This window comes from Pempheris klunzingeri, chromosome 18 (genome assembly GCF_042242105.1).
Source record: "Pempheris klunzingeri isolate RE-2024b chromosome 18, fPemKlu1.hap1, whole genome shotgun sequence".
In the NCBI taxonomy this organism is placed as follows: domain Eukaryota; kingdom Metazoa; phylum Chordata; class Actinopteri; order Acropomatiformes; family Pempheridae; genus Pempheris; species Pempheris klunzingeri.
This window is the reverse complement of record NC_092029.1, coordinates 7,139,893-7,161,921: the sequence shown is the minus strand read 5'-3', so window position 1 is coordinate 7,161,921 and position 22,029 is coordinate 7,139,893. Positions and strand designations below refer to the sequence as shown.

The 22,029-nt window shown below is 41.6% G+C and overlaps 2 protein-coding genes across 3 annotated transcripts; one reads left to right on the top strand and one right to left on the bottom strand.

Annotated features, from left to right (window-relative positions):
* The first annotated feature begins 1,067 nt into the window (after positions 1-1,067).
* znf410 (zinc finger protein 410) lies at positions 1,068-14,141 on the top strand. 2 transcript variants are annotated; one of them, XM_070848930.1, is made up of 12 exons: positions 1,068-1,149; positions 1,500-1,561; positions 1,647-1,698; positions 1,795-1,927; positions 3,285-3,470; positions 4,243-4,464; positions 7,363-7,522; positions 8,368-8,549; positions 9,120-9,209; positions 9,387-9,506; positions 10,527-10,646; positions 13,005-14,141. In XM_070848930.1, exons 3-12 carry the CDS (start codon positions 1,666-1,668, stop codon positions 13,103-13,105), a joined length of 1,347 nt encoding a protein of 448 aa, XP_070705031.1. In that variant the 5' UTR covers positions 1,068-1,149; positions 1,500-1,561; positions 1,647-1,665; the 3' UTR covers positions 13,106-14,141. The 2 variants fall into 2 exon arrangements, with proteins under 2 accessions (XP_070705031.1, XP_070705030.1); XM_070848929.1 differs by having other exon boundaries at positions 1,477-1,561.
* Positions 13,930-21,671, bottom strand: LOC139217581 (ectonucleoside triphosphate diphosphohydrolase 5-like). The gene is made up of 14 exons (XM_070848931.1): positions 21,615-21,671; positions 19,245-19,477; positions 18,747-18,826; positions 18,166-18,309; positions 17,636-17,711; positions 17,096-17,131; positions 16,651-16,739; positions 16,468-16,550; positions 16,094-16,155; positions 15,623-15,724; positions 15,140-15,283; positions 14,796-14,852; positions 14,492-14,607; positions 13,930-14,069 (listed from the first exon to the last, which is right to left on the bottom strand). The coding sequence occupies exons 2-14, from the start codon at positions 19,468-19,470 to the stop codon at positions 13,986-13,988; spliced, it is 1,299 nt and encodes a 432-aa protein (XP_070705032.1). The 5' UTR covers positions 19,471-19,477; positions 21,615-21,671; the 3' UTR covers positions 13,930-13,985.
* Between the last annotated feature and the right edge of the window lie 358 nt (positions 21,672-22,029).

Genomic DNA, 22,029 nt, shown 5'->3' with positions numbered 1-22,029 from the left:
ATAATGAGAAACTTTCTCAAAATAATGACTTGAGATACTGGGTGTGTTTATTTTGAAAAAGTTTCTCATTATTTTGAGATACTACATCATTATCTCAAGAAAGTTTCTCATTATAATGACTTCCAAGAACTTTTTTTTATTGCTTCACATTGGCAGAAATGGATTTCCACTGCACATTACATTTTGGAGAGGATCCAGATCCATCTCATGAACAAGCAATGATACTGATCAAATTGTAACATCGGCGTCTACAGCAAAGTGAGTGGTGTGGTTCAACTATACACACAACAAAACATTTTTTGACAAAATTCTTATATGTAGATATATCCAGACATATTATACACATACACACACACACACACACGCTGCTTATCTAGTTCTTTCATTCTTTAAAACAGATATAGTGTACATATGTTTATTGTATTTTTTATTTTATTTGTTAGATTCTACATCGTAAATATCTATAGTTGAACTTTTTTTCTTGTTTATGCACCAAGGGAAATCCCCTGTAATGTGAAAACTTGTGAAAACAAACAGCGTTTGTGCTTGCAGACTTTCATATAATGGAGGACTAGACAATTGGAGACCTGTCTGTCCTGGTGCCCCTCTAAGTTTTTATGTTTTTGGTGAGAACTACTTGTTGTAAATACCCCAAAATCATAAAATACACGTGACTTAATTGTATTCAAAATGACTTGGACCTTTATTACAAATGGTAACACCTCTGGTGGACCCAGTGTTTGTTTTCGTGTCTCTTGTGCATGCATGGAGGATTAACTCCAGATCGCCTGCCTCGATTAAGCATTGATTAATGGATCTTGTTAAATAATCAACAACAAGATTAGAGATTAAGACAAAACGTCAGAAGATAGGGAATAGTAAGGGCTTGGTATTTATCTATTTGTTAACTCACCAAGAAGCAATAATGCCTCACTATCTTTGTGATTCCCCACTGGATTTTGACCTTATAGTGTAGTTCACAGTTTTGACCGCTGGGTGGCGCCCACGGTACAGGCTCACTGTGTGGCAAACGCGGAAGTGCTCTATTATTGTTCCATCAGAGATTCCGTAGAACAAACCTGCTACTCTGTTGTGGGATATTTATCTAGCTTCTCTTAGGTTGTAGCTCGATTATACAACTATTACAAGGTAAACGGAGTAGTTTTATGTTACTAAAGATTTAAATGGTGGATAATTAGCTACCTTGGTTTGACACCGGGCTGCTAACATCAGGGTGGTAGCCCCAGTGCTAGTTTGGTAACTGCTAACCCTGCTAGCTAAGTTAGCAACGCAGACTGTCACCCGTCTGTTTTATCCTGCACAGTTTAGACTGCCGCTGTGCTGTCGTCTTTTAGCTACATTACATGAGCGATTAGTTATTTGCTCTTTAATTGTCACACTTGCAGCGGCTGGCTGTCAACTAGCCGAGAGTGAGGCTTGATAAATTTGACGTTTTGTCCTGATGTCTGACCGCAGACTGTGCGATGGTTTTCACTCAGAGATGATCTGCAGCCTGCGCGTATGACCGACAGAGAATCACAATCAGTAGGTCAAAGCTGAGGTGAGTGCTGCTTTGATTAAACTTGAGAAAATCGTAGTAATTTCGGGTGCGTTTGATGCATCAGTGTCATCCTGTCATTCTGCAGACTCCACACAGGGTGACCCATGCTTTCTGATGAGCTTGACTCCAAACCAGAGGTGATCTTCTCTTCATGTTCACGCTTCAATGCATTACATAAGACGGAAGCTTCACATCCAGACTGTCTCACTCTTCTCTCTTTTGTCACCTCTCAGCTGCTGGTGCAGTTTGTGCAGAACGCGTCCATCCCCTTGGTGCAGGGTCTGGAGGACTCGGAGTCCAAACACTCCTGTCTGCCTCTGCTGGCTCCAGCTGAGAGCTCACTGTGCGGCCCTCTGGAGCTCACAGGTCAGCAGCAGCTCACCGCTCCTGTCCAAAATATTAGCAGTAGCAGAGCTTACTGATCATCAGTGTTATTGTGGAGCACACAGTCCCTCAACTGATTGTTTTTAATGTTGTTGTTTTTACATTGTTATCTCTTCCTACTTTGTCACATGTTTTACTGTTGTAGTAGAAGAATAATTCCACAAATGTTGCATAACAAAACAGAGATGAGATTTACAGGGTATCCCAGATTATGTTGTTCATGTTAGAGGTATCCAGTACAAATGATTTTGCATCTTGTTGTCTAAGACAATCATTTCTGCTTTATCACTCATACCTGTGGAATTAAAGAAGAAAACATAATATTAATGTTATAAATAATAATTTCTTAAAAATGTCTGAAACAGTTGCATTTTTATTTACAACGCTATAAAATGTTTTTAATAAACATTTGCAATAAATAAATATCTAAATATTTAAGAAGCTATAATTGATATTTGCACAATACCCATGTGTCAAACAACAAGATGAAAATATGTGTCCTTTGCTGCAGCAACAGGCAGTGTTTTTATTGGTGAAAAGCTGTGAAAATCCAACTGAACACAACGTCCTCGGCACCAAATATGGACACAGAAAGTTAGCAGCAGGCTGGAGAACAACGTGGAGCATGTAGCAGCTAGAGAGACAGATATTCCCCTCGGGAGTAGGTGGACTTTGCATTCATCATATGGTCAGAAACACCTCTCAAACTGAATGATAATGTTGCTTTGTAACTGCTGGATGTGTAAACAAGCAGCTGTTTGCTCACAGTGGTTCACCATATTGATTTAAAAGGTGATGACATGCCAGTGATGATAGATCGGCTTGTTTGTGCCTCCTGCCAAAAAACAAGTTATTGCAAGTTGACAGAATGATCAAAATTATACATTATTGTAAGAAAAATAGTCAACTGTCAGAAAGATTCCCCAATCAAGAGATTTTTTCAAATCTGGATCCAACTCTGCACCAAAATGCACAAGTGACAGACGGTCATGGAGCGCACATACATTTTTTTAATTCAAGACCTTCATGATTAAAGGGTGAATATGTGCAAAAATGCCTTTTATGCAATGTTAAGGAAATGTTTAGAAACTGAATCTGTTTGTCCCACTGTTCTAGGTTTGTTTATATTCTTATCTTTGAATAAATTTCTTTGCTCTTTACATGACTGAAAAGGTTATTTATACATGTATATGTATTTTGAACCTGCATTGTTTCACTGTGCACGTACCTGGCAAACAGTGTAACCCATAGGTTGATTATTCGTGGGATGCACTTGCAGATAACAGTTTGCAAAGTTTTATTCAGGACTAAAATGAACAAACACTGTTTTTCTCCGCAGATGGAGGCCTGAGCCATGAGACTGAAAGTTCTCCTTCCCTGTCAGAGTTCGGAGGCGTGTCAGACCGAAGCCCATTAGTGGTCCAGACACACTCTCACCCACAGGCCTCACCCAGCCCCCCACCCATCCTCCACGACCTACAGCAGTCAGACAGCACTTCCTACGTCCTACTGAACCTTGCTAAAGGTAAAGCATAAGCCAGAGTCCAAAGTTTACACCCACCATGTGCCAGTTAAAAGTCTGTGCATTTTAAATTGTTACACAGCAGAATAGAAATTTATGCTGATTAATTAATCAATTAATAAAAAAAAATAAATCAATAGATCAATCGATAATGAAAACAATAGTCAGTTGCCGCCCTAACAGACACTCAACGCTATTCCTGTATGATAAGTCACTTGATGGATTTCCAACATCAAGAAGATGAGGAAGTAGTTTGACATTAAAACTCTTCAGTCTGATTTTGTGTCTCGCCAGGCACTAAAAAGAAATGAGGTGACACATTTTCATGAAGGAAACTGAATTATTTTGGCTAGAAGAAATGATCCTTGGCAGGCACATTCTCCTGGTTCATCAGCGTTTGGCAGGAGAGCCAAAAAATTAATTTTGGTCCCTTGACATACACCTTTTGTGCGGTGTGCAGGGTTCTGTCTGTGAGTCAGTGTGAAGGAGGGAAAAGATTTTTCAGTAGACAAAATCACTGTCTGTATATTGTTACATTAGATTAAAAGCCTGAATAAAGAGGGATGTTTTTTTGTGCTTTTTCAATGAGGCCAGCATCCTCTCTGCCTTTCAGAATAAAGCCATAACTATAAACCTAAAACTGCTTAGCGTGATGAGAGGACAATAATGAATTCAGAAATGTGACCTAGAGGGCCACAGGCCACTGATGATCTTGCTGAATATTGCATTTGCCTTGAATTTCTTGCTTCACGGTGATCCTCCTCTCCCCTCTCAGGCATCACAGCCTCCTCAGAGTCCCTGATATTCGCCGCAGATGGCGCCGGGGAGGATGATGATGAGGGGGTCTCATCAGGGGACTATGGGATAGATGGCAGTGCTCCCTGGTATCTGCGGGTACAGGAGCTTGCACACGACAGCCTGATTGCCGCCACACGGGCACAGCTTGCGAGAGACGCCAAGGCCAGTCAGGACGCCAGAGCTCCAAGTGTCAGTAACGGTAAAGTCACTTTGTTTCATCAACACGAACAGAAACACTTTTAGAGGTCTTTTACTCTGGAAAGTAAAGTCAAACAGGCTCTTCAGGAGTCTGTGTGTGTGTGTGTGTGTGTGTGTGTGTATGTGTATGTGTATGTGTATGTGTATGTGTGTGTGTGTGTGTGTGTGTGTGTGTGTGTGTGTGTGTGTGTGTGTGTGTGTGTGTGTGTGTGTGTGTGTGTGTGTGTGTGTGTGTGTGTGTGTGTGTGTGTGTGTGTTAAAACAGTACTCTCAGACAAATGTCAGGTTACGTGTTTTAACATAAGCATATGTGCAGTGCAATATAAGAGACATGTGCATTACAGCCAGCTACCTGTGATGTAATAACATTTCTGCAGGAGGTAGACTGTAGATCACAGATGGACATCGTGCTCTGGACGCCACAGGAAAAATACACAGAAACAAAAGAAAACACATGATGACACATTTTTATGGTGATGTTATATAGCTTACAAAAAATGGATTAAAATGTATTACGTAGAATTATTACACAGTGCATTATGTAAAGGGATAATGCACAGCGATCCGGTCATTGTTGCAAAACAATATGGTGATGCAACACATTATCCTGCTTATTACACGACTTCGTACTGAAGACATCAACGATTTCACACAAAATACTGACTTAAAAAAGTTTATTGATTGAAGAATGATTTTCTTGCTTTCGCTATCAGAAGTGTTTCCATAGCAACGGTCTGCTATACAGAAATAGAATATATAAACTGAAATAAGTATTCAACAAAATATAATACAGCAATATATGGTATATTATCCTATATTGCATGTTTTCTCCTTGTGTGAGGGAGATATGCAACATCCAGGTGTACATTTTGTCATGGAGGACAGTAAAAAGTTAAAATATTTGTACTCAATATGACATTGACATCCACTGTTACTGATGCTAGTGCTCTCCACCGGTCTCGCTGAATTTTACCGTCCTGCTCTCATCCATTAAAATGATATCCGGTTTGCTGTCTACTGTCTGCCCGAATCCATGTGAACGCAGCTTAAGACTTAAATTAGAAAAAGAAAAAAAAAAATCAAAGAAACTAAAAAAGAAAGTAAGCCTGTGTACGGGAAGCAGCACATTTCATGGGGAGATAACATCCGCTGGTCTACTTACGGCAGGCATCAAAGACAGAAAGAGGAGAAACGAGGTCAGCGATGAGATGAAAATGTAGTGTAATCAGCACTGACTGAAGCTGTGTTCAACACTTCTCATTGTAAGTCTCTCAATCACAATTAATTTGTAGCTTTTTTCTACATGGACTCACAAGTCTGACTGCAAATATCCAGCAGAGTTTGTCAATGCCACATCATTATGAAGCATTGATCATGCTTTAGTGCTCGTGCTGTGATGATGTAATGTTTAGTACGATGGCGAATGCAGGCTTATGAGAGGGAGAGAGCCCTAAACCAAACCTAGCAGGAGTCGTAGCTCAACATAAACACTTGAAATGGGAGAAACAACAACGCTTTTTCTAAAAGTACCAAAATCAACCAGCAAAACTTGTCAAAATATGTTTGAATGTGTTGCTTATCATGAGTTAAAGGTTGTCCACGCCTTAATCTCTTCTCAGTCTTCTTGCTGTAAAGCTCTCCACTCTGGTCTCAGACAGACTTTCCTCTCCTGCAGCACACAGCGCTGCAGACAGCTGTTGACCCACAGCAGGAGTCAGGACTACATCACAACCCATCTTAACTTCCCTCCACAGGCTGCCCGTTGGATAGAGATTTTACCCGTGACATTCACGGCTCTTTGACTCCCAGCTACGTCTCTGATCTTTGAACTCCATCTGAGCCAAATTGCAGCCAGAGGTCCCGGTTGGAGAAGAGATATGAGACTGAAGTTTATTCCCATCTTTGCCTGCCCTTAGTTTATTTCCCCCCCCCATTACAGACCTGAATTTACTTTCATGGTGTATGATCTTTAACTTGAATGCTCCTTCATTGTATGTGCTGTTTCATTATCATTACTGTCAGTGGTTTAGAATTTACATATGCTGTATTTTGGTGGTTAATCCCCAACATGCTCAGGAAACTTGCTTCAGTGCCTCAACTCTTGAAGCTAAATATATATATATATATATATAGCCTATATAGAGTTGGCACACAATTCTCTACTTAAATTGAAAACTGGGCGTTTCTGGCTGACCTCAGGTGATCATGTAACCTAGTTTAATTTCAGTTGGACCCTCATGGTGTTCTTTCTTTACCTACTTATGATTTGTCCACATCTATCCTTGACCTCATTTCATTACCAATTAATCTGAAGTAATAACGTTTAGCAAAGGAAAGGAGAAAACATTTTTTCGACTATGCAGATCCAGCCTCGTACATCTTTTTTATGTGAACTCCCAACACCAAAATGAAGTGTTTTTCACATGGTAGCACACTGAAAAATATAAAGGTTTGTTCTGAGCCAGTGTGACATTTGACAAAGGGCTTGAAATACTTTGTACCTTGTTGAATAAAATGTCTGCAAAAAACACTGTAGCTGGTTTCAGTGTGGGACTAAAACTCCCTCTATCTGAGCCAGTGTAATGGCTGCCCTCCCACTATCATGCATTAGATTAGACAAGTTTCCTTCAGCAGCGGGGTAGCAGTTATAGGTGCATTACAGCTGGCACGCTGTAAGCCAAATTGGATGTGTTAAAGGCATTCAAAGTGGTAGATCTGTGCAGGTGAAAAGGGAGTGATTGCATTCAGCTCTGGGTTGTTTTCTTTTGGCTGCAGTTGTTCAGCAGGTCTCAGTCAGTACCCGATGATTAGCTTTTATACAGGCGGGCTCCAGAGGGCGGCCACCTGGCACTCCTGGATTGTTTTCTGCCCCACTCACTCTCCTCCTGTGGTTGCCTAGGTGACCACACACACAGTCTGACAGCAGATGGGGACAAGCGAGAGCTGCCGCCTCGGACCAGCCGCCCCCTCGCCAAGCAGATCCTCCGCTGCTCGTTTGAGGGTTGCTGCAGGACGTTCACCTGGCCGGCTCATCTCAAGTACCACCTTAAAACACACAGGTAGCGCATCGCACACACAGCGGCACAAGATAATGGATCCAGGCATCAGTCCCAACAACACGCCCCTGCTAAAGCATCAATATTCAACCCTGAGCACATCGTGGCTAATGTGGATTTTCCAAATTGAAAAGTGATTATGCAAGCTTGCAGGCTAATATAGTTTCCAACTTTTCATGCAAGTAATCACACACTGTAGCTGTTAAATCATCCATCTCATTAAATTAGATTTTGTTAATAGGAAATTCCAAGACATTATTACACATAAAACCAAAACACAGTACAGATATTTGAAGTCTAAAATACAAGGTATCCCTTCTAAAGCGCTTCTGTGATAATTGTGCAGGCATCTCATTCAAACAACTATGGCCAGTCATTTTTAACAAATGTATATACCCCAGATTGAAGATCTAAAAATAAAGAAAGACCATTTGAGTAATTTTCACGGATTTTAAAACCTCTATGTCTACAATAGAATTCTTAATATCACTGACAAAAACATTTAGTGTATAAAGCTGCAGAAAATAGAGTAAATACTAATGAAATAGTTCATCTTGTCAACTTTAACCCGACTCAAAGTCGGAGGGACGTGTTGGAGCTGTACAGATGTTTTACAGCTTAGGAGTGATCACATGATGTTTTCCACAGGTTGTTTGTGATGGAGGCAGACAGAGAAACACAGCTGAGACTCAGAAAGAAGTGTGTGCTTGTGCTGCAGGAGCTTTCTTAACACCAGTGTAGGAAATCTATTTGTGGCTGCCCTGTCTGACCTCGTGGCGGGCTGCTTCAAATGAATCGTGTGCACAGGAGACGCCAAGTCTTGCTTGTTTGGTTATCTCGGCACCCAGGAACGACCGAATGTTCAGGTGCGCCGCGGAGGGCTGCGGGAAGAGCTTCTACGTGCTGCAGAGGCTGCAGGTTCACATGAGGACTCACAACGGCGAGAAGCCCTTCATCTGCAAGGAGAAGAACTGTGGCAAGAAGTTCACCACCGCCGGAAACCTGAAGAACCACAGACGCATACACACAGGTGGGGAGCAGGAGATACCCACGTAACGCTGGAAGCAATAACTGACTCAGGCCATTTGCCTCTGCTCATTTAATGCTTCCTTGGTGCTGTCAGGGCTGGAGATTTGAAGAGTCAGCAGCACTGGCGCCTCCATTTCACTGCTGCAATGAGTAACAGCACTCTGTCATATTTTATTTAGGTTGACATTAAGATTTTTGATGGCCTGTTCCACAGGCTGCGTCTTCTATCTTGGGACCAGTTAGCAGACCAGCTACACTGTGTACAGTGTTTATATTTTGCCCATATGTCTGGAAGAACAGCTTTCTATGAGCTATTATATCTACTATAGAGCTGAGCTACTATATCCTCTTAGTTGGATACGTTTGTGTACGTCAAAATAGGTCAGCTGTCACCACAGGAAAACAACAAGAAAAGATGCATTCTACACTTTTTCATCTGACAGTTCAGTACAGTTCTGCAGTAATGAGTTTACTACATGTAGTCTCTGTATTATGGAGTTCTGTGTGTGTGTGTGTGTGTGTGTGTGTGTGTGTGTGTGTGTGTGCCCCCGCGGTGGGTGGCTGCTTCCAGGAGAGAAGCCTTTTCTGTGTGAAGCAGATGGTTGTGGGCGATCCTTTGCAGAGTATTCCAGTCTACGAAAACACATGCTCGTGCATTCTGGTGAGTGGGACAGAGTTTACAGCTGTACAGCTGAGCACCTTATTTTTATTTTTTTTTGTAATTACAACGCTACTGATATAGTACATCATCATGAGCCTTGTCGAGATGCATCCTGCATCAGTTCAGAAGGGATCACAGGAGAGTACATCTGTTTGCGTTTGCGTCTGTGTTTACCAGGTGAGAAGCCTCATCACTGCGGGATCTGTGGGAAAACGTTCTCTCAGTCCGGCAGCAGAAACGTCCACATGAGGAAGAGACACGGAGAGGAGGGGCTCGGTAGTGAAAGCAGAGAAACAGGTTATCTTTTACACACTCACACACACACGCACGCTGCAGTAGGTGGTTATGCTAATCCATGGATTATGTAGCTGCAAGCAGCCCATATATTTTAAAATGTGCATAGAGATGATGTTGGTTTAAGTTACATTTAGGAACATTTTTGAATAATTAATGCCTTTTAGCACTTAAAAATTTATCATTCAGTTTTTTATTCTTCGGGGCCAGTAGCTGAATTGTTTTAGACCGCTTCATATCTCCGGAAAAGCAGAGACAGCACAACTCTACCGCAGAAATAGGCCTGTTAGGCGTCTTGTGATGGGGTCAGATTCATCTGAAAAGTATGTTACGTTAAAATGGCTCAGTAACTCAAATTCGTGTCTTCAAGCTCCTCTTGCCTTTCTCAAATGTCTTCTTACTGACTTAAATGAGTGGATACTTGAGTGATTCCGTCACTGCAGCTGTGGGAAATTGACTGTAGTTCACTCAAGTCTTTGTATCAGTTTCAGGACCTCCTCAGATTAAAGGCATCTCTCGACGAGCTCTTTACATTCCAACATATGGTCTAATTGTACAAAATCAGCTTAAATTAGGGTTTTCTCTGCGTGAAACAATGAGAGCAGACAGTGCATTTGCCTCTTTGTCACACTTGTGTAGAAGTGGGAAGCACCGCAGCTGAATCACCACAGACGAAACGCTGCCAAAGCTCTAATTATAAACAGCAGATTTATTCGGGTCAGCCTCCCCAAAGAGGCTGGTCTTTTGTAAAAGCAGAGCACAGGAGGATGCAGCCTCACAACACAGGGACAGTTTCTGTGTTATTTATACAGGATGAATTATTAAATCGACTGTGTTGGAATACCTACAGTCCTAAAAACAACCCAAAAAGAGATTTTTGTATTGAACATCAAACATTCTCAGACTTGCAGTCAGTTGGGTGGCTGTAGGTCCTGTAAAAATGGCAGATTAAGTACAGCGCATGTCAATTTCCTGTTGAGGGGCGGGAAACCAAAAGTTTCTTGTCTGTTTTGCGGCCGACAGGAGAGGCTCTGACACAAAGCAGTCTGCTGGAGGCAGACGGCGAAAACGGAGACGGTATGGTCGCCATGACGACGACTGTGGAGCCCATGAATCTTCACCATGCCATGCTGAGATCACCAGGTAGGCACTTCAGTTCGTATAGAAGGGAAAACACAGTGGTGGTGGTGGGGGGGGGGGAAACCATCTCACAGCACATAAACCCTGCTGTCAACAGAAGTTTAGAGAAGCTCTGTGAACGTCCGGAGCGCTGAGTCGACCTGTGGTGCTGCAAATGTCCTGTTAGTGTTTTTCAGTCCTTGCTTGAGACTTTTGGTAGCCACTGTTTGACAGTCCAGGTTTATGGTGTTTCCCAAAGCTGTCAAGACTTGAAGAGGTTTTCTTTCAGATTTTTAGAGCAACAACCGAACAGGCAGCAGGTTTTCAGGCCTCTCTGTTTAGTTTGCTTATGCTGCCTTGAACACTCGCATTACACTAACATGTTGATTGTCAAAATAGAAAAACAGCCAGTTGGTAGCTCGCTCTACTGAGTGTGACTCAGATGTGACATTGCTTTTGTAATGATGTAGAAGATTTTTGTGACTTTTTCTTCCTCACACATTACATAACTTTGTGTTTACAGTGTTAACTTTGTTTAGCTGCAGTTTCATCCCCTCTAAAAACCTCACCATCCCGCTTATAAATTACACATTCTTACAGAGGACACCTGAGGCCCGCTGCTAGATTGAGGATCAGCCTTTGAGAATCTGATAAATGTAGCACCTGCTCTTCTGCCGTGGGCACATACACTACTCACAAAAAGTTAGGGATATTCGGCTTTCGGGTGAAATTTCAGGATGAACCTAAAATGCATTCTCACCTTTCCAGGTGAACTTAATGTGACCTTCTCTAAACCTTTGAATGCACATGTCCAACTGTTCAGTGTTTCAGTACTTTTTGCACAAGTTGCTGTTCTCTAACAAGAAGCTTAACAGCAACATTCACAACAGGTTTGATCCATGAATCCACCAATACATTTCCTGCTTCAGTTAGAATTGGTATTTAAACAGTCCTCCTCATCGTGCTGTTCACATTCTGACATCACGAGACCAAGACGACACCTAACAGTTGATCAGCAGCACCTCAACACTGGAGGCTTCAAACAGGAAGTCCTCAGACGGAGGTGTTCACTGAGCTTAGAGGGTCACAGAGTGTCATCAGGAGGTTGTAACAGTGATACAGAGACTGGAAGAGTCACAGAAAGGAGAGGAGTGGACGTCCTTTGGTCACATCCCAATTTATTGAGACACTGAAAATCTTTTGTTGTGGTATACCCACCACTGTTGTTTGCTTTTCTTTCAATAAATTGTTTAAAATGAAGAAATCACCATTGCATGCTTCTACTTAAATGCCCTACTTTCATGATATAATATCACTGTCGCATTAACTTTTTCCATAAATTTCACCTGAAAGTCGAATATCCCTAACTTTTTGTGTATATGCGTATGTTTAGCTATTGTGACGCTGTTTATGTGTTACACCGTAAGCAGTCTGCTCAGCAAACCTCTCCCCATCTGTCCCGCCTTGTGTCTTTCTTTCTATAGTCCTGCTGTTCATCTCGGATACATTGCTAAAATCGCTCAGTCAGGTCCAACCCAGCAATGATTTCATAAACTTAAAATAATATTTTACCACTGGAGCGCTGAAGTTACATGGTGCAGTTATTGGTCCCATGCTGTCAGTATGTCATATTTAAAAATGTTGATGCAGGAAACGCTGACGTATGTTAATGTGTGGCTGTAAAACTTATCTGCCTGTGCAGCGTCGATCCTGTAGTTATCACCTAATGAAAAAGGGCTGTTTCTCCGGTACACACTGGATACATGTTTTCTTAATTTGTTTTTTCCTGCTGATATTCCCATATTTTTTGGCCAAATCTTCTGCAATCTAAACCCAACATAGTGAACCAAAACAACGAACTTTAATGGTGTTCTTAAGTAGACTTTTACTACCACTTACTGAAATTCACTAAAGCATTTGAATAAATATTTAAGTAACAAAACTGCAAAAATTGACAAGTTTAGTACACACCTCCTTTACGAAACTAGTACTGACTCCTGTGTTGTCATTTTGTCCACTGTAGTAGCTTTTGTCCACAGCTAAGTGCTTGTTCAATATTAGTGTACTGTTTTCTACAGTATATTGTGCTAACATTTCTTGAATATAGTTCATAGACTCAGACACATCTTTGCACCTCCTTCAGTTCTCCCTAACTCCCTAATTGGTCTGTTAGCATTAAAATCAAAGGCATAACCAGATGAAAGTTTGCAGAAACTGCAGGACAAATGTGTTAGTGGAGTTTTTGCCCTGACAGGTGTTTCATCTCCTGAGTGTCGCTGGACCTTTCTGTAGGTGCAGACAGATTGACGGGGGTCTCACTATTCAGCAGAGCTTATCTAAGCAGGTTTCTCATTAAACTCGTCTTTGTGTCCCTCCCTCCAGGCTCTGCAGACTCGGTGGTCGTTCTCTCTCAGCCACATGAATTGGTGACCATGACAACTGAGGGCCATGCATATGGAGAGGACGTGGTGGCGCTGCTGTAGATCGCCATCATGAAAAAATGTCACACACTGCCTGTTTAAGCGGCACGGAGCATCACAGTGGACTTACAGACATCTATTTGTAAATAGATTCATCTCTGACCTTCACCCCTGTAGATATTTGTAATTAGCAATTGATGATGGTTTTATTTTGACAAGCGTGAAATGGCAAAGTTTGTATAAGCAATCTTTTTTCCTTAAGTTTTTAAAAAAAAATTCTCCCAAAGAAAAACTGAGACGGGTTTAAAAGTTTATGAAAATATAACGACCATGCATCGTTATGTGTATTATTGTAAACAGAAGTCTGAGGTTGAACTGCAGTGATGATATTCTCCAATGAATAATGAGTCCCTCTTATCTTTAAACTATCAGTGGTTGACATGATCGACTGAAATGTGACACACATGCGTAAACCCCACAATCATCATCCTTATTAATAATAACAACACATCTGACATTAAAAACTGCTAAAGTGTCACATTTCTGCATGTAAACACTGGTCAGCTGAACCAGCCTCACAAGCCAGGTCGCCCTGTTCACCAGCCTGAGTAAAGCACACAAACATGTCAACTTGTGTATCTAGTAATGCCCAAAGCTGCATTAACTCTGTGTTATTGGTAACATCTTTCACTCAAATGTCAACCTCCAGTGCTGCACTTGTTCTCTGAGTGAGGCACACATTGCTCATTTACAGCTCAGTAAATTAACACTTGAGAATAATTGCTTGTAAAAAATAAATAAATCAAGAATGACTTCTGAGGTTAGTTCTGCTCCTAAGAAACAAACAGCAGATGTCTGGAGCTGTCAGATAAGGTAGTGCAGCATTACTCGTCTTTGTTATTGAGCACCGTCTAAATCGGCAGTGTTTGCTCCTCCCTTCTCCTCAGTGGATCTTCAGGTTGTGGAAGTGGTCCAACGTGGCGCCCAAAGCCCAGCTTGCCTCCACGTTGTTCACTTTCTTGGTCAACTAGGAGGGAAAAAAAACCACCAAAATCACTCAAATGCCTTTTTTATTTATTGAAATAAAAAAGTAACAGAAGTGTTGTGAAGAATTTCCCTTTTTTCAGTCGCTTTTTATGTCAGAGAGCATGAATTGTGCTGTTGAGGTTTGGAGCATCACTTCTTTCAGATGACATCAATTCATTACAATTTCAAATGTAATAGAAAAGGGTTAGACATAGTTATTTTAAATCGTATGAATGCTAAATGGAGGCTAAACTTAGCCTGTGTTCTAGTGAAGCTTGTGATTTATATATTTATATCTGAGCTTTAGAGGTTCAAACACGAGTATTTGATTTTCTAATGCCTTGTACCTTTTGATCAATGTTCCTTCCTGTCTTTTCTTTCTGTTGCGTCCTTATAAGAAAGGCATGTATCACACTGCCTTACCTGTAGCACGGTGCGCTCCTTAAAGCCGAACCCATCTTTGAGCAGACAAGTGATGTAGGTCATGTCCATACACAGGAAAGGACTGATGGGAGGGTACTTGGTCATCTTATTGCACACTGAGCAGACAAAGGAGAGAGTCTGTTAGCTTGGATAATCAGTCATCTGTATTCTGCAGAAAGGATGAGGGCAGGATTTCAGATAGCAGCGAGGATGCAAGTTCAGACTATTGAGATGCACCCTGCGTCTCAAGTACAGGGAGCTGCAGATGTGTCATAGTAACGATGCATTGCTCTACCCATCTCACCCTCTTTAGCTCTTTTCTTGAAGTCTCTGACCTCCAGCATTCCTCCTTGAACCCCATCTGAAAAGGGGTGATACGGGTCATTTCCTTCACATATAAAATGCTATACCATTCATTACGAGAGCTGATCTACATGCACATTTCCATAATACTAATAACAGAGCTTGCGCCCTTTCAGCTTGGACTAGCAGAGGATAGCAATTTCTTTAATAACTACACACCTATGGCTCGTCAAATCCACAGACGTGCAGACACTGAGTGTTCTGCCTCTGTCTCACATTGGAATGGGTAATAACACCCTGCTGGGTCTGTATAATTATGTAAGGTGTGTGTGAGTGTGTGCTAACCGATAAGGCCTGCATCCACCGCTCTGTCAAAGTAATAGGAGAATGCATAGAAAACATTGCTGTCTTCAAGCTCATACGGCTGATGAATAATCCCCTTCACCACTGAAAGCACTTCTTGATAACAAAGCTTGTATCCTGCATAACCTGGAGAAGAAACGGAGACAGTGGTGTGAATTATGCATCTTATGTTGGAACGACAATATGAAATGATGTGTAATTCTACTAAGTCCATTTTAATGGGCTTTGGAGACATTGCTGCAGATGTTTGGTTGCAAGTACAAGGATTTCTGTTTTGTTTTTTGCTCAAATCTGTCACTTATCTTGATTTAATCTGGATATTGGTAGTCTGCAGAAATCCTGAGTTTAGCCCCATCACAATAAAATTCAGAGGGATGTTTAAAAAGCATTCAGTTCCCCCATTCATTAGCTTTGGGTTTACTTGACTCAGCAGATTGATTGTACTTTAAATAAACAGAATCTTACCATCAGGGTCCCCGCTCACTTGATATGTCAGCCCTCCAAAGCTCCATTCATCCCTGAACTTCTTTGGCAGGCATGAACTTCTAAAAACCCGCCACTCCAACCCTTTGAGAGAAGACATGACTCGTTTAATCTTTTAACTGGCTCAAAGGCTGCACACTTGGTCAGACTGACTCAAGAATTCACTAACACAATCTCTTCTGAAGCCCTGCGGTGATTCATCTCAGGGTCTCGCTTGAATTGTTTATTAGAATGAAAGACCAGAAGTACATCCATCAGAAACACCTTTCTTACGTTGCCTCCTTTACTCAGTATTTGGAGAACAAGCCAGAAAGGGAAAAAAAAAACACCCGAGAGAACAACATGGAGAACTGACTCACTGTTGTGTCTCAGCGTACTTTAGAGACACGCTCACAATGAACAACACTGAACCACAGCTAATTACAGTGGGCCGCCTTTTCTTCAGCACAGTACCTTCTGCACCCAAAGCGCCCAGTGTGGCCAGTCGCGCTGCCATCAGTCCATTTCCAAGGTAACTGGCGGAAGTCGAAGGATAATTACACAGTCAGAAAACCAGTCGGGAACAGACTGCGTATGTAACAAGTCAGTCGTTGAGAAAATAAGCCAAACAAATGGTCTGCCTATTATTCACATCCCGATGACTAAACAGATTACAGAAGTTTTCCTAATAAAAAACATCCAAATAAAGTTGGAAAGTTGCATTTTTAACTGGTCGATGCTGGAGGCCAGTTAAGAACAGAACAGCGATTAAATCAGGATTCATTTGATGCTATCATGAATAATTCACTGTGTTTTATGAAACATGCAGTAATTATTGAATCTTTTACCTGTGGGTGTACAATTCAAATGTTGAGTTGAAGATGACAAATCTGGCAACGTAATCAGCCGCAGGGACACTTTCAATGGTTTTCTACAGCGGAACATGCAGGACAGAATGGGCTATTAACCACTTAAGAGTTCACAAAATATACGTTTTCACAAATCTCTAAACATGCCAACAGACAACTGACCCTCAGCTTAGGCAGGAAGGTGATCTGCGTGGATCCTCCTCCCAGATCCAAGATTCCTACTGTATTCTTGGTTTGTGCATTCAGGTGACCTGCGAATATTTCCCACTTAAATCTGGCAGCCACGACAAAGAAGAGCAAATCAGCTGTACCTTTGATGCTATCTTCAAAAGGCCCACTTGGCGCAGAACATGCAACGCAAAAGTATGAAATCCCAAAGCTGAGCCTGATAAAGATCAGAGGTAACCCCTCTAGGCAACAAAATCATGGCTGTGTGCATTCAGCCTGTATTTGTGTACCAGGGTCTATTATAAGACACTATGACAATGTCAGACACTAAGTTAAATTTGAGTATACAGTAGCTGAGCTCAAAGAATATAATATAATCAGGAAAAACATTTGTGGCGTTATGTTGCAGACCACAAAGACGTGAGTTTACAGCACTCACCTGTCAGAAAGTTCAAAGATATCCAAGCCAGGATTCCTATGTTAAAGAGATTAGCGAACAGGCAAACAAAGAAACAGAAAACAATAATTTCAGGTGGAACGCACAAGTTCATTTTAGAAAAGCTGACGGCAAATTTTCACAGAAATTACAATGCTTACAGCATATACAAACACGTGCAAACATGTGAGTAAGAGCTATAATTCAAAAAACAAGGCTGTAATGCTGACAAATCAATTTCAGTGGCATGACAGACAACAGATTTTCACCACATAATTACAGACTTTTAATGTCACAACTACTTTGTGGTGATGAGCTATTTCATTTTCTTAACTGTCATCATAAAGAGATGGCAATAATATTCTGAACTTTAGTTAAATGTCTGCAGTAAACAAAGGTTCCTTAAGGAAATTGCACAGCACGCTAAAAGTAGGGCAAACGGATCATTGATGCCACCTACAAAGTACTGCAGGAGGAACATGAGTGGCTGTGGTAACAGACGAACGTGTTACTTGTCAGGGCAGAAGGCAGGGCGGACGCTACCTTCATTTGTGCCGTTCATAATGCTGACGCCGTTGTCTGGGACCAAAAAAGGAGATTCATCAAACACATGTTGAACCTGTGGGGGGAGAAGAGGAAAGCGAGGGAAGGCATAATAAAGGGAGAGAGAGAAAGGGAGAAAGAAAGCAAGAGGGAGCCGAGGAAAGCAGCAGAGAAACGGCCTTAATATTATCTACTGTAATGGTAGCTCATCCAGAGGTGCCCTCTGTTTGAAGGGATTAATTAATTCCCTCAGGGGGATTAATAAAGTATCACTTATCTTCCAAGGTGCCCCAGGGCCATCCATTACTATCTTATCCCCTACACAAGACCCGTCCACACTAAGCTCACACCACTGCGATAACAATACTCTTCCTCTTGTCTCTGTACCACCTGCCACAGCACTGAAAATGTTCTTCTCTTTGCTGTCTGGATAAGAGGTTGCACTTTCCTTTGAAAGTGTCAAACAGTGTAGCGTTTAACAACTCCCGTGCACTCTGCCTAACAGCCTCAGTGCCGCTGCACTCCTTTACCTGGTCCAGAAGAGCCTGGGCTTTCTCTGCAGCCAGCAGCCGAAGTCCGGCTGTGGCTCTGAGGACCACTGGGGTCCTCTTCCACTCCAGACGGGGCACAGTCTTCTTAGCCACCTTCAGCAACATCCTCACTGTGTGTCCAGCCTTTAAAAAGGGAGACAGTGCTCACTACAGAACAGCACTGCTCTGAATTAGATTATTTCTTATCTTCATTACATAGCGACAGTGAGAAGCCGGCTGGCAATTGGGCAGAGGGGGTTTACAAAGTTGTCGGCTGGAATCGAACAAGCGACGGTTTCGACCATATAGCCATGTAGCATGTAGTGTAACCATTCAGCTGTTCAGCTGTCTTTTAACAACAGGGTGACTGGCTAAAGTCGAGAAAACACTTCAAGTGTCACATATCAGGCTGCTTAAAAATTCACTTGTTTGTCATTTTGCTTCTCTCACCTCCTACTTTCATTAGCAATGCGATTCCCCACAGAGGGAGGTTATTGGCAGTGTTTCTGAATACAATGCAGAGCCAGCCGACCTTTTCCTTTGGGCTCAATATGATTGATTAGCTTTGACAATGAACTCACCATTTCAGGGGAGTCAGCATATGCTGACAAACCAGGCTTTATGGAATGGAACATCTCATTGTCCAAAACAGGCAGCTCCGCTAAAAGATACAACATCCACCCACATCAAATATGAAACAGCTATTAAAGCATTAAGAGGCCTAAATCTGCTTAGCATACATGTGTAGAATATATCCCCTTATTCGAGATGAGGCATGTCGGCTCAAATCTGACAAAAATATGTCCTACTTAAATAGTTAATGAAGTCAAGTATAACCTATGCCCCCTGAAGTGCAGACAGGTTTGCAGAACTGAGAAAGGAATAGAGACCGTTACTCTGCTGTTTGTAAATCAAATAATCTTTTTAAGTATTTCACAGGCCATGTAAATACATTACATGACACCATTAATGCAGTAAATACACACATGATTGGACCTGCCTCTAACCCTAGATGTTTATATCATGACATGACTAAAAAAACAGGTGGAAGCAGGTCAGATTAACCTGGAGTGATTTACCTGAGTCACTCTGGATGAAGGTGTAGACATGAATTCGCGTCCCCGTGCTCCCTGCGTCAAACATCACCGCATAAAAGATGCGGCTGTGGTTTGCTGGTTGGCTGAGAGCAGGAAGGATGCTCCCGACGCCGTTGGTCAAATCCAGAAGAGAGGTCTTGACCTGTGTTCGGCTCAGCCCTGCGACAGCGAGCAGGACCAGGAGTACAAGTGGCACGGTGAGCTTCATCTTCACTCTGGAGAAACAGCAAAAAACAACAGCACAGTAACACTATTATTCTATCAAGTTGTTTTGAACTACTCAAACTACTGTTGACTGGTATGGAGAGGTGTTAAATCACTGCATGACAACAGAAGAGTACCAAGGGATAGTTATTCACAGCAGGGTATTTGACCACTCCCCGTCAGACTTTCTAACCAACCACACACGTAAACCCCAAATCAACCTCTCCACCTGCTGAGTCGCTTTGTAGACACTTTAGAAAACATCGCAATTTCATCATGTTGGGCTTAAATTGGTGGACATCAATCCTTTGATCTTGATGATCAATAAACAGCAACTCAGGCATGTCTCAGCACCTCTCCACATAACTCAGATATCTAATGTGAGGAATTATGTCTTAAAAGCCTCAGTCAGGCACTGCACTGTGGGAAGCCCCAGATGAGACACTCTCATCCTGTTTACAAAGAAAACTAAGGGACCAAGGACATTTTTAATTTTACCGCCTACGAGTTCCAACTTAAGTTTTATATTTCGGTCATTTAAACTGCACTACTGTCTAATGCATGTAAAGCATTCCTTTACAGTTAGAGGACTGTCTAACTACTGTCTGACTGGCCTGCCTTGCTGTGTCCCTTTATTCATCACTGAAATGTTTCATAAGCTAAGTGCCATCTATGAAAAAAAGAGTTATTGCTAGAATTCCTCAAGGTTTTTATTTGCCTACTGCAGAGGGTGCATGCTCCTCTGTGTGAATTTTAAATGAAGCTCATTTTCACTTGTGGCCTTGCTCATTTGAAGCTATCCTCTATCCTCTTTGAAGTTAAAAATTCAAATGCACCAGCCTACATAAATTTACAGAACCAGTTGTGTGTAAGACACTGGCAAATGTGTTGGGTGATTCAGAGAACTTGTGAACTTGTCATGACCGTCTTCCTCAAAAACAGGTATTCAAAAGTCTGGCAGTAGTTGCTTTGTTTTACTGACATCTGAGGTGACTTGTATCAATGTAAAATAAATCTGTGGCTCCAGAGTGGACTGTTTGCTCTGAAGCAGAGCAAAAGAAGAAAGTATGGCAGACTCTGAGAACAAAGAAAACTTTACATGATTCACTCAAAGCACCTTATAATCCTGTTTAGTTTTTATAACTTTATTTTTTTTTATTATTTTCTTAAATAGCTCAATTCCCACTGCTGACAAAACACATGTAACTGAGGCTCTGCATTCTCAGAGTCGTACTGCAGAACTAGTCCTTCATTTTAAATAATGTTCTCACAGCTGCCTGGTAAAGCATCACTGTTTATCAAACCATACAAACAATATTAACTATTTGGAATTTATACTGGAAACAAAAAACTCCTGGAGTCTACAAGATCCTATAAAAGATTAGCACTGGAAGTTAGTTATTAGTTTCAGGCAGCTGTGTTTTTCTATAGTTGTATAAAGTTGTCTACATTTGTTGTGCTTTTGGATCACCATATTAGTGCTTTGGGGTGGTTTAAGATGCTTTGATGCTGGATCCTATTAGGGCTGCATCCCTTGACAGCGGATATAATAAGTGGACTGCAGATACTGCAGCATTGATAAAAATGGTCCACAAAATGTTTGCATAAAAACCTACAGCGTCCATAAAGTTAATAATTCACAGTCAGTGATGAATTTGAACTAACGGGGCGTCAGTGAACAGGAAGTTTTATCGTCCACTGTGCTCTGGCTGAGTGAGTTCAGTAGATAGAAACACTGTTATCAGTTTAGTGTTAACTACCCACAGCACTGCAGCATTTCTACAAGACAAACTCCAGTCCTCAAGGTTATTACAGTGTGTTCTAGATAATTAAATTAATTAAACCAGCTTTGTTTGAAGGATAGCGAGTATTAACTTTCAGTGGTGTCGATGCAATTCAATTCAAAGCGTATTCACAGTAGTTTGACTCCTCAGTCACACTGTTTCCAGTCAACTACAGTAAGGTTAGCTAGCTAAGCTAAGCTAGTTAGCTGGTTAGCCATCTGCCGCGGGTCACAGCGGGTCCCTGAAGCTACAAGTGGAGGCAAAAGTCTGAAAACAAGCCGAAAACAATAAAAATCCAACAGCACTGAACGTGTAATTCACTCATAAAGGTGTTTTCTGGCCGCTACAGTCAGTCCGAGCTCACCATGATGTCCCTCTTTGACTCCTGGTGGGGTCACGTGTGTTGTGATGACGTAGTTTTGAGCTCGTGCAGGGTCAAATAAACAATAATAATGATGATGACGATGATGATAATAATAATAATAATAATAGCAGCAGTAAAATGATAGTCTAGTCATTGTTGAGTCAGAATGCAGCCATTGCAAATTAGGTGTAAAAAAAATTAACAAACTTTCAGCTGTGTTCAATGAACTCAAAGAACAATTTGAATAGCTCAACACAACTAATATTGGAAGTGGTTTCTCCAAATTCAACACACCTATGGATCAGCGTTATGTCTGGAGGAGGAAGAATGAGGCATATACTGAAAAGAAAACCCTGCCTACAGTGAAGCATGGTGGTGGCTCAGTGATGCTCTGGTCCTGTTTTGCTTCTTTTGG

What these genes read in the sequence shown, in the direction of transcription:
- znf410 (XM_070848930.1), top strand. Translation starts at nt 1,666, where the DNA reads ATGCTTTCTGATGAGCTTGACTCCAAACCAGAG. An exon ending in CCTACTGAACCTTGCTAAAG is followed by an intron (nt 3,471 to 4,242) that starts GTAAAGCATAAG and finishes CTCCCCTCTCAG; the next exon opens with GCATCACAGCCTCCTCAGAG. An exon ending in ACACATGCTCGTGCATTCTG is followed by an intron (nt 9,210 to 9,386) that starts GTGAGTGGGACA and finishes TGTGTTTACCAG; the next exon opens with GTGAGAAGCCTCATCACTGC.
- LOC139217581 (XM_070848931.1), bottom strand. Translation starts at nt 19,470, where the DNA reads ATGAAGCTCACCGTGCCACTTGTACTCCTGGTCCTGCTCGCTGTCGCA. An exon ending in TATGAACGGCACAAATGAAG is followed by an intron (nt 17,132 to 17,635) that starts GTAGCGTCCGCC and finishes TCTTTAACATAG; the next exon opens with GAATCCTGGCTTGGATATCT. An exon ending in ATCTTTGAACTTTCTGACAG is followed by an intron (nt 16,740 to 17,095) that starts GTGAGTGCTGTA and finishes AAATATTCGCAG; the next exon opens with GTCACCTGAATGCACAAACC.